This window comes from Girardinichthys multiradiatus, chromosome Y (genome assembly GCF_021462225.1).
Source record: "Girardinichthys multiradiatus isolate DD_20200921_A chromosome Y, DD_fGirMul_XY1, whole genome shotgun sequence".
NCBI classification, from domain to species: Eukaryota; Metazoa; Chordata; class Actinopteri; order Cyprinodontiformes; family Goodeidae; genus Girardinichthys; species Girardinichthys multiradiatus.
Genome location: NC_061818.1, coordinates 17478595 through 17493450, shown reverse-complemented (window position 1 = coordinate 17493450; position 14856 = coordinate 17478595). Strand labels below are relative to the sequence as shown.

Genomic DNA, 14856 nt, shown 5'->3' with positions numbered 1-14856 from the left:
TGTACGAGCGGAGCAGGAGTTTGGTCCGCATTGCCGGCACTAAGTCGGACCTGTTCCCAGTGCATGTTGGACTCCGGCAGGGCTGCCCTTTGTCGCCGGTCCTGTTCATAACTTTATGGACAGGATTTCTAGACGCAGCCAAGGGCCGGAGGGGGTCTGGTTTGGGGACCAGTGGATTTCGTCTCTTCTTTTTGCGGATGACGTGGTCCTGCTGGCCCCCTCTAGCCAAGACCTACAGCATGCGCTGGGGCGGTTCGCAGCCGAGTGTGAAGCGGCTGGGATGAGGATCAGCTCCTCCAAGTCCGAGGCCATGGTACTCGACCGGAAAAGGGTGGCTTGTCCTCTTCAGGTTGGAGGGGAGTTCCTGCCTCAAGTGGAGGAGTTTAAGTATCTCGGGGTCTTGTTCACGAGTGAGGGAAGAATGGAGCGGGAGATCGACAGACGGATCGGTGCAGCTGCCACAGTAATGGGGGCGCTGTGCCGGTCCGTTGTGGTGAAGAGAGAGCTGAGCCGAAAAGCAAAGCTCTCAATTTACTGGTCGGTCTACGTTCCTACCCTCACCTATGGCCATGAACTTTGGGTCATGACCGAAAGAACGAGATCACGGATACAAGCGGCTGAAATGAGCTTCCTCCGTACGGTGGCCGGGCACTCCCTTAGAGATAGGGTGAGGAGCTCGGCCATCCGGGAGGAGCTCGGAGTAGAGCCGCTGCTTCTCCACATTGAGAGGAGCCAGTTGAGGTGGCTCGGGCATCTATACCGGATGCCTCCTGGACGCCTTCATCGGGAGGTGTTCCAGGCACGTCCCACCGGGAGGAGGCCCAGGGGACGGCCCAGGACACGCTGGAGGGACTATGTCTCTCGGCTGGCCTGGGAACGCCTTGGGCTCCCCCTGGAGGAGCTGGAGGAGGTGTCTGGAGAGAGGGACGTCTGGGCGTCTCTGCTGAGTCTGCTGCCCCCGCGACCCGGTCCTGGATAAGCGGAAGACGACGAACGAACGACTTCTGGTTTCCTGTCAGCTGATCCTGCTTTGCTGAATAAACCTTTTAACTTTTTACTTTGTGTTTAGCTGAATTTGGGTCCTCCGTTTCTGGTCTTAATAGCACGTCATGCTTTTAAGACTTTTATCTCTAAGAACATTTGAAAACCATTAAATATTTTTGTACGAATGCACAATTATAGACTTCTTTGTGTATGTCACATAAAATTTCAACAATATGGTATAGGCGTAGCTGCACGGTGGCACAGTTGGCAGCACTGTTACCTTGCAGCAAGAAGGATCCTGGGTTTGACTCCCAGCCGGCGTTTTTTCTGCATTGAGTTTGCATATTCTCCCCATGCATGCTTAGGTTCTCACCAGGTACTCTGGCGTCCTCCCACTGTCCAAAAACACATCTGTGAGGCTGTACCCTGCCTCTCGCCCATAGACATAGGTTGTTCTGCACAGAAGAACTGAGTATAGCAAATAGATGGATGTCGAAGTTTGTATTCGTAATGTGACAAAGAGTAAACGTTCAAGTTGTATGTGTAACAAGGAGATCAACTAAACCACCACACCTACATATGAATGGTTCTGTTAGATGCTCTAGCAAATGCTTGACAACTTAAAGCACCTCTACACTAGTCTAAGTTACCCCTACTTGCTTTCAGATAGATATGGGACTCCATGCTTTACACCTGGTAGAAGGAAGCTGGATTCAAACCCACAACATCCCATTGCAAGACCACTACTCTTTTCACTGAGCCACAGCCAAATATGTTCATCGAGAAAAACGTTAAGCACCCCGATGGAGTGGAGAAAACAGAAAAAAACTGCAAGTGTTGGAAAGTCACATGGCTCTAAAGTACTAATTACAAAACTAGGCCAAATGGATAACAGGGCTGGCAGTACGGGCCAAATGAGAGGCCTGTGTTAGCAGGGCATGACACCCTATAGGTTGAAACAAGCTTTTGGTGCAAGACAAAGTTCTTGTATATAACAAGAGTAATAAAATCCCCTGTAGAAGGTTTACATATAACTATACTATAAAGTCCAGCAAAATACTCCTTGGTGGGTCAATGATGTAATGCAAGCTGGTCAATGACAGATTTCATTGGAGAGAAACAAAGAAACCCAGCTGGCCACAGGAGGACCTTGATAGGAAAGGTAACACATTTAGACACAGGATGTTCCTTTAGAAAGTTGTCTTTGCTCTGTTGTTAAAGCCAGCAGTCAAAATAAAAAAAAATATTTGGATGACTATTTGGCAATCGTCCCTTTTGTGGAGTTTCTCTTCGGTGACCACAATCTCCATAGCATGTGGTTGACCACAGGTCCAGGTTTCAACACAGACTGTAACATCTGTATCTTCAACATGTTGGGCAGTTGCATTGAACCACTTGGCCTCATGCAAACCCGCATGGGAAGCAACATCAAACTCCATTAAGAGCTGGTAATGCTGTCTAATGTGTCAGATGTTCCTAAAACTGTCAGACCACTCTATTGCTCTATCTTATTGCCTACTGACTTCAGCCAACCCTATCCTATTCGCTCCTTTTGCAGTTGGTTTTAAGTGTAGTCCAGTGTTCTGGTGTATGCTTCCACATCTCATCACTTGCTGTTTCAAGCGCACCCTCTCTTCCTCTTTCGTTGGTGGTTTGACTGAGCTTGACTGGTGATGTGATACGTGGGCTTGTGTAGAGTGTGACCAATCAGTTGCCAGTGCCTCTTGAGAACAGTCCTTTCCCCAGGCATGTGGTTTTTATGTTGCCAGCTGCCTGTTTTATGTTGATCACTGTTGGTGATTTTATGGACATATCTATCAAGAACATCTGTTAAATAATGTTTGCAGTCTCTTCACGGCTGTAACTGTTGATCTCTGTTGAAGTTAGTGTTGAAAATGCAAAATCTTATTCATAGTCAGAAATCCCTGAAGTTCTGGATGTCCATCAGCTATGCTACGTTTCTCTGATAGCTACAGTGTGGGTTAGTGAAAGTATCAACATTCTCCAGAGCTTCTCCTTCCAGGTTTATGTGTCCAGCATTGCCTGTGTAGTTTCTAAGGATCTGGGTCTTTCTTCTGTTGATATTAACACCTACTTGTGGTCTGGCTGGAAAACAACTGAAAACAACCTGGCCATATGTGAAAAATAATTTCCCCCTTGTAAAAACAGGATTTATCTGTAATAAACCACATTTTTTGGAAACCTGAGTTTAATTACCTTAACCACACCCAGCCTTGATTACTAACAGACTTATATAGTCCAGAGATCGAATAGGACCTTCTAACATGAAATAGGCTAAAAAAAATCTCAAAAAGCGACACATTATTATACCAATCTAAAAATTATTTAGAACAGATGAGAAAGTCACTGACTTATATCTGGAAAGAGGGACAACGTTATTTTTAAGGCTTTGGGACTCCATTGAGCCAGAGTGAGAATCATTATCAACAAATGACGGAAACGTGGAGCAGTGAGAAACCTTCCCTGGAGTCATCAGCCTACCAAATATACCTCAAGTGTGCATCAAGAGCTCATCCAAAAGGACCCAGAACAACATTCTCCACTGAGGTCAGAGTTCATGACTGAACAATAAGAAAGAGACTAGGCAAAAATATAATCAATGGGAGAGACCAAAACCACTGCTGAAGAATAGTGAACTCACAGGTCCTTCTCACATTTGTGAAAAAAAACATGTTTTTTTCTATTCCTCAAAGACCTTTGGGAAAATATTCTGTGGACTAATGAGACTAAAGTGCAGCAGTAGGTGGTTTTGCACTGTGACATCAGATGCAAAGCTAACACAACATGTCATAAAGTAGCATTATACTGACAAAATGATGGTGGTAGTTTGATGATCTGTGGTTGCTTTGCTGCTTCACGATTGCTCTCCCTAGCAGAAACACCTGAAGGAGAACATACAGCCATCAGTTTGTGAACTTAAGCTGAAGCTCCTTTGGGTTATTATCCTAGGCACCCTGGCAAGCCCATGTCTGAGATATCACAGATGCTCGATCGGAGTTGTGGCCTCCAAGGAAGGCACCATCAGGTATAGGGAGGAATCACTTTTACATGGAAGGCCAAGTTGGTCTGGATAGCTTTTCCCTCTTAATGAATAAAATTCAAATGTTTACTTTTCAGTGCATCTCTTTTCGAGGTGTTAGAGAACCAAACAGTTTTGACAGAGTTTGCTGATCTCTGGACACCCAGAACAATCCTGTATCTCCCTCTTTGTAACAACATGGTTATCAACAGGCAACCATGCTGTTTCCAAAGCTACATAACAGGCAAATTTAAATGGACTGCAAACCTAACAAATTGACAAAGGAAAACTGATACCTGCTTTACCTGACTTTAGGGATGAGAGAAAATAGGAGAAAAGGGAAACAAAACAAATCCCAGAAAACAATGTTGACATTTTCACATTTTGTATTTAATTTATGAAAAGAGAACAATCAGAATCCCATGTCATTAGATAAAGTGCACTTCATCAAAGCTGTGTCATAATCTGTGAGACTCACTGTGAGTCTTCTGATTTGACCAATTAGGTTACATCAAATCCTTCTCAGTAATGTGCATGATGAGTCACACGTTACAGGCACAATAGAGCAGACTGTGACAAATAATGCACAATTAATAATGCACATTAATTACACAGAGACATAGCTGTGTCCATTAAGGACTGTAAGCAACACTTTGGCTGACACATATCACAAAGCATGCAACTGTATAATATAAAACTGTATTTAAACTGCCCAAAAAACAAACATATAAATATTCTACTCTACAAAGATGTTGTCTAAGAAGTTAAAAAGTTACAGTTTGACGTACTGTCATTCTGGCAGTGTTAATGTTACATTCAGGGTATTATAGTGTGCTGTTTAGACAAAAAAACATTATTAGCATTTTTTTATGGGACTCCTGTTCTTTTAGCAAGCTTTAAAGTTAAAAATGATTCAATACTAATTATTTAACAGTTAATAATAGTTATTTATATACAGGGGAATATTGGTTGTTAAATCTTAATGAAAAAATGTATATCTCTCTAAAACATAGTGTTTGCTACGCTAGTTACACAAGAACAGTGTTTATGCTAAGCTAAAAGGCATTACATACGCCTTCCTTTGTATAAAAATGGTATAAACTAACTTATGTACTTCTTTATGTGTCTTTATGTGTCCTAACCCCTAACCAATGGTTTGCCATTTTTAATTTACTTGTCTAAAAATGCAAGTCATTTTTATTTTATTCATAGAAATCAGACTAATGGCTAAGCTGTTCAGCAGGGTTTAAAGGTTTTTAGTTTCATGACCACACCAACATTGAAATGCTACAATTTACTCATTTAACTCTCCCAATACATGTTTTATTGTGGAAGACTATTATTTCATTTTATGGAAATTCAATCATGTATTTTCAATTGGTCTCAACAAATTAGTTTAGCACAAATACAATTGATCTTAAAACAATTACTGTCATGTTTACCATGCTAATTTTTTTGCATCTTAATCTAAAACTGTAGACTTAAAACTATATTGCTTGTTTTACATTCTTTTAATCAATATAAATTCAGCATGTTTTCAGTGCAAAAGTAGCAAGTTCATCTCCAAAGCACAGAATCCACAAGACAGAAGTGCTTTTGAAGCAGCTTTCTAAATGTGAGCACAATGCTGTTCAAAGATTCGTAAGTTGCTTTACACATAAGAGATACAAGAGGCAAAAATACTCTAGTAAAATCCTCTAGTTTTCTAAAATTATCCTGATTTAACATGAAAAATCACAGTGAGAGAGCCTGTGACTGAGACAGTTGGCAGTGTTTGCAGGACAGGAGCCAGAACGAAGGACCCATGGCTAGAAGGGTGGAGAAATTGGACTAGATGTGAGAGTAACACAATCCATTTTCTCACTACTCACAATAACTATACATAAATGCCTATTAACTGAAATGTTAAGCATAAAGAACACACAGCAAACTATACTGAACGTTATAAATAACTACTAAACCGTAATAAATATGATATTCAGAAAATGCGTAACAATATTTAACCTATTCTATGTTAAACGAGTTATCAGCTATGTTCATTAAAACGGGTCATTCCTTGCCAACTCACACAACTGTTGCTCAAGTTATTCACAGTACAAAGTCTATTTCTAGTATTTCTTTAGGGTTTTTTTTTTTTTTTTTGCACCAACATTTCTACAATTCCAAGAACCCATAAATCATCATAAATAATAAATAGCCAATTTTCTCATTTTTCTGTTTTGTTACAGTAAAGCAGACGGCTATAAACCTAAGATTAGAGCTTCATAACTGTTACTTATATTTAAAACTGTGTGTACATGTTGCTGAAGCCTGAAAGAAGATTAGAAATTCATACTGCAAGGATAGATACATTGAGAAGATTCTTTACATGATCTTAAAGGAACAGGTGAATTGCCTAGTGAATGAGCCAGTGTGTGGGATGTGGTAATCTGCTCTGTACAGTTACTGCTGTCACCCTCAGTGAGAAGGTTGCCTTTCATTTGGTTCAAAGCATTACTTCACAGGACTGTGGCCCATTCAAGCCTAGAACAAGTGGAAAGTTAGCCATATGCTACTTTGTCAACATAATTTTGTTTTCTCACGATACATTTCTTTTACTTGTGCCACTCATTTGTTCCAGTTTCTCCTCAGCAGCCAACCTTTGGTTTAGCCGACAGAGCTGCCGAAGGAAGCCGTCGTTGGGTCCGATCTCTCTTTTCTGTCGCACCATGGCCAGAGCGGTGTGGACGTCCATGTTTTGGTGAAGCATTAGGTAAGCAATGACCAAGGTAGGTGAGCGGCTGTAGCCTTCCCTGCAATGGACGTACACTTTCCCTAGAATGGGAGAAAAAAATGCAAACATTTTAGTTTGATAAAAAGCACTGCAGTTGTGGCCCACTCCACCTCAGAGCGAAAACAAAGGTTTTACCACAACGTTGCAAATTTGTACTATTTCTAGTTAAGTGATTTTAGTTTCAAAAAATATTTTTTATAGATTTTTATTATATTCTTACACAGTTTCAGTTAGTTTCCACCAGCTCTGGTTCTCGTGATAAAAGCTTTACCAGCTGTTGACTAAGGGTTACCAACAGTCCCTTAAATATTGCCCAGTATTTGACACACATTAGTTTGTGTGTTTGATAAGGAATTCTCTTTGTTTTACAGTTTTAAGAGTCAGTGTAAATTGCTTTAGAAGTGATACATTTAAACCCAGTTTGTACGAGAATGCCACTCTCTCCGATGTTGCTTTCTAAATTTTACATAAATTCAGAGAATGAATTAACCAGTCTAGCTGCCACAGTATTTGTGAACATTGCAGCCGGCACCGTTGATGGAGTTGGTCATCATTTTGCTGGCTTTGACTGCACAACAACCTCAGGACTGATACACACATACTGTCATGCACATGTGGATCACTTCTTCTGCACATGTGTATCACTTCTTCTGCACATGTGGATCACTTCTTCTGCACATGTGGATCACTTCGGGGCTTTGGACTTTTCACACTGGAGTCTGATGCTGGTTACAGGCACCTATAAAAGGTTTTCTGGCTAAGTCTATAAACAGTGTCGCATTTTCCTTTCTAGTATTACACACATTGATATGTAAACATTTTGATTTGATTTTCACTCACCACAGAATGAGTCATTAAATCTTTTAAGGTTTGTAAGCCTTACACCAAGACAAATCTAGCCCCAAAATAAAACCAAACGAGCATATTCATTTAAACATCCCATGATTCAGTAAAACAAACTGACCTTTTCCATTTTTATATGCCAGGGCTTTCTTTATAAAGTCTGCTGCCTCTTCGAAGTAGACACTGATGTCAAAGTGGTCAGTATCGCTGGCTGGTATGCCGTGATACATGATTCCTGAGCCGGCATATAAGTCTGCATTGGTGTTGACGTGCATGTAGGAGTTTCCCTCTGCTGCGTTCAGGATGTGAGTGATGCCCAGACGCTTGAGGCGCAGCACATTTGTCGCCACAAATCTGAAATAAAAGAAGTTTGCGAGGAACATTCTTTAATTACTAATGTTTTTACACTCAGTCTGTTTAAACTAAATGGAAACTATCCCTGGATTTATGATGAAATTTGAAATTTCTCTCTGCACAGTCACTCTTCACTTACAAGAAAATATATTATTATATAAAAAACAACAGAGGGCATTAAGTGTGACTAACACAATACTTTTGTAACCTGCTTTTTCTGCCAGCATGTGTGGGTGAACACCCTCGTCTATGAAAAATGAAAGAAAAAAACTCCATGGCAGGCATGCACACATTTCCATTGTTACAGTGACTGGCAAAGTTTTCACCCCCTTGGAGTTTTTCATGTTTTGTTGCATCACAACCAGGAATTAAAAAGGGTTGTTTACGAGTTTGTGCCGTTTCATTTACAGAACATGCCCACCCCTCTGAAGATGTATTATTTTTTTTATTATTGTGAGGTAAACAACAAAATTACAGAAGACATCACTGTACATAGCTGATTAACCCCCCACCCCTAAAGTCAGTACTTTGTAGAGCCACGTTTTGCAGCAGTTACAGCTGCAAGTGACTTTGGGTAAGTCTCTATGAGCCACATCTTGGCACTGAGATTGTTGCCCATTCCTCAAGTCTAAACTGCTTCAGCTCCTTCATGTTGGATGGTTTTCACTTCTGAAGTGCAATCTTCATGTCTAGTCTGTGGATTGTGGTCAGGACTTTAACTAGACCATTTCAACACATTTATATGTTTCCTCCTAAACCAGTCAAGTGTCACTTTAGCTGGATGCTTCAGGTCATTGTCCTGCTATAAAGTGAGCCTCTGTCCCAGTCTCAGATCACAGGCAGACTGACACAGGTTTTGCTCATGAATTTCTCTGTATTTAGCAACATCCACCTTTCCCTTGACTCGGACCAGTTTCTGATTACCTGCTGCTGAAAAACGTCCCCACAGGATGATGCTGCCGCCACTATGTTTCACTGTGGGGATGGTGTTCCTGGGGAGATGGGAAGTGTTGGGTTTGACATAGCGTTTTCCTTGGTGTTCAATTTTACTTTCATTTGATCAGAGCACCTTCCTCCATACGTTCAGGGAGTCGCCCACATGCCTTTTGGCAAAATCAGAAAATGCCTTATTACAGGTCCTTCTCAAAAAATTAGCATATTGTGATAAAGTTCATTATTTTCCATAATGTCACGATGAAAATGTAACATTCATATATTTTAGATTCATTGCACACTAACTGAAATATTTCAGGTCTTTTATTGTCTTAATACGGATGATTTTGGCATACAGCTCATGAAAACCCAAAATTCCTATCTCACAAAATTAGCATATCATTAAAAGGGTCTCTAAACGAGCTATGAACCTAATCATCTGAATCAACGAGTTAACTCTAAACACCTGCAAAAGATTCCTGAGGCCTTTAAAACTCCCAGCCTGGTTCATCACTCAAAACCCTAATCATGGGTAAGACTGCCGACCTGACTGCTGTCCAGAAGGCCACTCTTGACACCCTCAAGCAAGAGGGTAAGACACAGAAAGAAATTTCTGAACGAATAGGCTGTTCCCAGAGTGCTGTATCAAGACACCTCAATGGGAAGTCTGTGGGAAGGAAAAGGTGTGGCAGAAAACGCTGCACAACGAGAAGAGGTGACCGGACCCTGAGGAAGATTGTGGAGAAGGGCCGATTCCAGACCTTGGGGGACCTGTGGAAGCAGTGGACTGAGTCTGGAGTAGAAACATCCAGAGCCACCGTGCACAGGCGTGTGCAGGAAATGGGCTACAGGTGCCGCATTCCCCAGGTCAAGCCACTTTTGAACCAGAAACAGCGGCAGAAGCGCCTGACCTGGGCTACAGAGAAGCAGCACTGGACTGTTGCTCAATGGTCCAAAGTACGTTTTTCAGATGAAAGCAAATTCTGCATGTCATTCGGAAATCAAGGTGCCAGAGTCTGGAGGAAGACTGGGGAGAAGGAAATGCCAAAATGCCAGAAGTCCAGTGTCAAGTACCCACAGTCAGTGATGGTCTGGGGTGCCGTGTCAGCTGCTGGTGTTGGTCCACTGTGTTTTATCAAGGGCAGGGTCAATGCAGCTAGCTATCAGGAGCTTTTGGAGCACTTCATGCTTCCATCTGCTGAAAAGCTTTATGGAGATGAATATTTCATTTTTCAGCACGACCTGGCACCTGCTCACAGTGCCAAAACCACTGGTAAATGGTTTACTGACCATGGTATCACTGTGTTCAATTGGCCTGCCAACTCTCCTGACCTAAACCCCATAGAGAATCTGTGGGATATTGTGAAGAGAACGTTGAGAGACTCAAGACCCAACACTCTGGATGAGCTAAAGGCCGCTATCGAAGCATCCTGGGCCTCCATAAGACCTCAGCAGTGCCACAGGCTGATTGCCTCCATGCCACGCCGCATTGAAGCAGTCATTTCTGCAAAAGGATTCCCGACCAAGTATTGAGTGCATAACTGTACATGATTATTTGAAGGTTGACGTTTTTTGTATTAAAAACACTTTTCTTTTATTGGTCGGATGAAATATGCTAATTTTGTGAGATAGGAATTTTGGGTTTTCATGAGCTGTATGCCACAATCATCCGTATTAAGACAATAAAAGACCTGAAATATTTCAGTTAGTGTGCAATGAATCTAAAATATATGAATGTTAAATTTTCATCATTACATTATGGAAAATAATGAACTTTATCACAATATGCTAATATTTTGAGAAGGACCTGTATTTTTAACACTAAGTAATGGCTGTATGTACAAATATAAATCTCAGTCTTTTTCATGGTAGTATTTTGTTTGCCTTTTGGACAATGTATGGCTCATTGTTTCCTCCTCTAACTTTTCCTTGTAGCATTTTTTGCTGGAACAAGATGAGCTACTGTAAACTGTGAACCATTTCTGCTCCTTGCTTCACACGCCCATGCTCTGAAATCAAAAGACCTAAAAATAGCGAGGAGAGCCTGATGCAGACATCGAATGCAACACAGTGGAACAAAAAGATCAAAACATCCGAAAGACAGCCAAGCGTGGGCACATGTTCTGTTCACCCAGCTCCAAACACCTTTATGTAAGCATCCTAGATTTGGCCAAATATATATTTCATATTACAAAAATAACTGTTTTTGTTCTGTTTTCTTTAATTCGTTTGAAATGCATAGTGTCTCTCCAGAAGTATTCTGCCATGACTTAGTGCACTAAGAAAATGGTTTGTCTTTAATGCTTTTAACTCAGCTGTAAAAACTAAGAAGTATTTTGTCTTATTCTAGTGTTCTATATTAGGCGCCACCCACTGTGTACTTTAAGTTTTAAAGGAGCTGTGGTGGTATACGCTATACGCAGATACCGCATTTAACCTTGTTGACACAAATACTCTCTGCCTTTTTCCCAAAATAAAACTGTTCCTTTTCTGTGAGGTTGCTAATATTTATTGCAGAAAGTATGAGTATGTTTGAACAAATCTGTTATTGCATTCACGCTCCAGAACATCACATTAAAAACGCAAACTATAATGATTTAATTTTATGTCATAGACCAACACAACACTAATGCTCTTCCGGTGTGAGGTGGTCGGCCATGTCTTGGTAGGTCTGCAGTTGTGTCATACTCCATTCATTTTTAGGTGATGGATTGAACAACATGGATATAGTTCGGTTATCTAATTCCACTTTAAGCTTCTCCACAACTTCACCCTTGGTGTTCCTGGGGGGGAAAGCTTTTCTTTAGCAGGACCAGGGCAGCTAGTCAGAGTTGATGGAAAGATGGATGGAGCTTAATACAAGGCAATCCTGTAGAAAAAACGTTTAGAGACTGCCAAAAAAAAACTTTATACTGAGGTGGAAATTTGCCTTCAAGCAGGACAACAACCCTAAACATACAGCCAGAGCTACGATGAAAAGGCTTAAGTCAAAGTGTATTCGTGTGTTAGAATGGTCCAGTCAAAGTCCAGACCTAACCGACACACATTTTAGCAAATCTCTCCATCCAGTCTGACTGAAGAAACCAGAAATATTCAGTCTGTAAATGTGCAAAGCTGGTAGAGATGTGACCCAAAAGACACACAGCTGGACTGGCAGTAAAAGTGGTTGTACAAAGTACTTACTGTGTAGGACTGATAAACTTTTCAAAGGTAATTCATAAATAGAAAATGAAAAAAAAAAAAAGAATAGCTTATATTTCACTGTCGGGGTCTGGGTTTTGTGTGTGTATGTGTGCTTGTAACATTGCTTCAGTTCTCAGATGGTGCCGGAGATCTCAGGTGCGCTGGGTGACAGGTGCGAGTGATCTGCTGATTGCATGGAAGAGTACTTAAGCAGGAGGCTGCCAGCACTTCTGTGCTAGAGTGTTTGCCTTCAGTGGTAACAAGTTCAGCCACTACTAATCTTTGCTTTGTTTTTTGCTCCAAGTTAACTTTGTGAATTCTCCTTTGCAGGTTGCCAACCTGAGTTTTTGGTTTACCTTGCCAATCACTGACGTTTCTGGGCTATCAAGATTACCTACTCCTGCACCTTTTAACTGCCTTTTGAACTCACCTAAGTTCACTCAAACAGCACCAGAGAAAACATCTGAACTACTCCTGCTTCGCAAACCTGGACCCCAAATCCCTCTACCCGTGGCGGTTAGACTGCACCTACTTAGTAAGTCATTTCCCAGATTTCAATAGTTATTTTTCATTAGCTCAGCATTATCATAGTTCTTTGTTTCACCAGTCTTCTCCTTTCTCTCCCCATACAGCTGATGATCAACCCGTTCGCATTCCTGATTACTTTGCTGACAATAAAACACTTTTACACTTGTTCAATTCTTCTGAGTGTTCTTCTGTATGTGGGTCTATTTCGAAAGCGATAACATTCACAGGTATTCACCACTGTGTCTCGCTCTGTCACAAAACATCCCAATAAAGTGTTATTTCCATTCCTGCCACAGGATTCAGTAACTACAGACACTGAAATATGGAGCATGGCTCAGTGAATGTTTAACTCGTCCAGAGGACAGGTGAGGCACCGCAGCAAGTGTCAGCTCCTCTGGTGGATCCATCTTATCTGTGCTCCATTTGGTTTGGAGAAAACATTCCCTAACCTCCTCAGAATGGCACAGTCCATCATGTCTTCACTGCACCCCTTTATTTTCGTTTCACAAACAAGGGAAGCAGCATAAATAGCATGTTTAAGGGTTGCAGTTCTAGAAAGATGTAGAGTTTCCATGTTGATTGCGGGATACTCCTCAGTTAACTCCACAAATAATTTGATTATACTATTACTATGTTATTATATATAATTGCAACAAGTCATTCCCCACACGTTTTACATTATCAGAATTGCGTTAACTCATCTATGCAGAATTTAAAGGTGACAATAAAGAGCAATTAGAAGAATAAACTATAATAAAGCGAACTAATTAAATTAGATCTAGCAACGGTCTGAATAATGACAAGAAATCTGTGGAAATGGTTCAACGTGCATGACCTGAATATGAATGCTGCAGGTAGCTTATGATACCTAATGATGCATAAATGGTATAAAATCTGTCTGATCGGAGCAGGGACTCACGCGTTGCCAATGTAGATCCGTGGATAAACCTCGTGGAAGTGTTTAGTGGGCCAGCTGTACAAGCCGCTGTCGTCCGTCAGCAGTTCGTTGAGTTGCTGCAGAGAAACCTCGAAGCTGGACATGTCAAAGCGGTCAGGAACCGGTGCCTTCACATTCCGCTTGGGTTTATTCTTCATGTCCGAAGAGGAGTGCAGCAGGACTTCCAACAGGCGCATAATGTGGACCGTGAGGCGGCGGACAGGTGTCGGTTTACCAGACTAACGGCAACGATCAGCTGTCGGTCAGCTGAGCTTTTCCACAACAGGCTGGAGGCTCTGCGAAAGCGAGCTGCAGCTGAGTGACGACAGCTCCGGGGGGGCAAGGCTTCTGTCGGCCCCTTGGTCCCAAATGATAGATAGATAGATAGATAGATAGATAGATAGATAGATAGATAGATAGATAGATAGATAGATAGATAGATAGATAGATAGATAGATAGATAGATAGATAGATAGATAGATAGATAGATAGATAGATAGATAGATAGATTTGTATTTGCATTTATTTAGTTATTTATTTTGTCCATGCAATTTTTATCATTTAATATCAATCAAATTAAAGCATTACAGGAATTAATGCTGCGAACAAAAATATTGTAATTTCCCAACTTGCTGTTCATACAACCCTGTTTTTAAAGAATAAATGTGAAATGTCATTAACCCTTTTTCCACTTCTGTAGGTTTGACTCTGAACATAAAAAAATGTGAATTACTTGCTGGTAAATCTCCCCTAGGAGGCTCATTGTATGGAGGACCGATCTTGACAAAATTAAAAATAAAAGCAGAAATACATATATTTTGTTTTTTGTTTTCCTTAGACATGCGTTTTCATCAAGAAATGTAAATGTTTTCTTTTTCCTTTTCCTTAGACATGCCTTTATTCTTTTTACATTTCCTCGTCTCGTCTTTTTCCTTTACCGTATGCATTTCTCCTTCATTATGCAAATGAGGAGGGCTGCCTTCTTCTCTCTAGCTCCTCTCCTATTGGTCAATAAACGGGAAGGAGGAGGATCCATGTGCAGGTCATTGTGGGCCAATTACGTCACAGCGCAGCGCGTAAGGTCTGTCAGATGCTGCCGACAAATGTGTCCTTCTTTTGCCCGATTTGAAGGATGAGTTGTGAGTATCCTTCGCGGTCCATCTTTTCCCATGATTCATTGCGGGTCGAATCGGTTTGGTCAAACAGGGGCAGCCATGGTGGACCACATTGGCAAAAGATGAGAGTAAACTGTGAAAAATTACACTTTCTGTGACACAAATG

At 41.2% G+C, this 14856-nt stretch overlaps 1 protein-coding gene across 1 annotated transcript; it reads right to left on the bottom strand.

The window, feature by feature from the left end:
• Nucleotides 1–4392: 4392 nt before the first annotated feature.
• On the bottom strand, nt 4393–13922 carry LOC124864206 (dual specificity protein phosphatase 3-like). Its single transcript, XM_047358884.1, has 3 exons — nt 13558–13922; nt 7762–7994; nt 4393–6838 (listed from the first exon to the last, which is right to left on the bottom strand). The coding sequence occupies exons 1-3, from the start codon at nt 13770–13772 to the stop codon at nt 6603–6605; spliced, it is 684 nt and encodes a 227-aa protein (XP_047214840.1). The 5' UTR covers nt 13773–13922; the 3' UTR covers nt 4393–6602.
• Between the last annotated feature and the right edge of the window lie 934 nt (nt 13923–14856).

Coding starts and splice junctions, on each gene's coding strand:
- LOC124864206 (XM_047358884.1), bottom strand. CDS start 13,772: ATGCGCCTGTTGGAAGTCCTGCTGCACTCCTCTTCGGACATGAAGAAT. Junction 7,995..13,557: donor CGGATCTACATTGGCAACGC/GTGAGTCCCTGC, acceptor CTTTTATTTCAG/ATTTGTGGCGACAAATGTGC. Junction 6,839..7,761: donor GGCATATAAAAATGGAAAAG/GTCAGTTTGTTT, acceptor CTCCCATTCTAG/GGAAAGTGTACGTCCATTGC.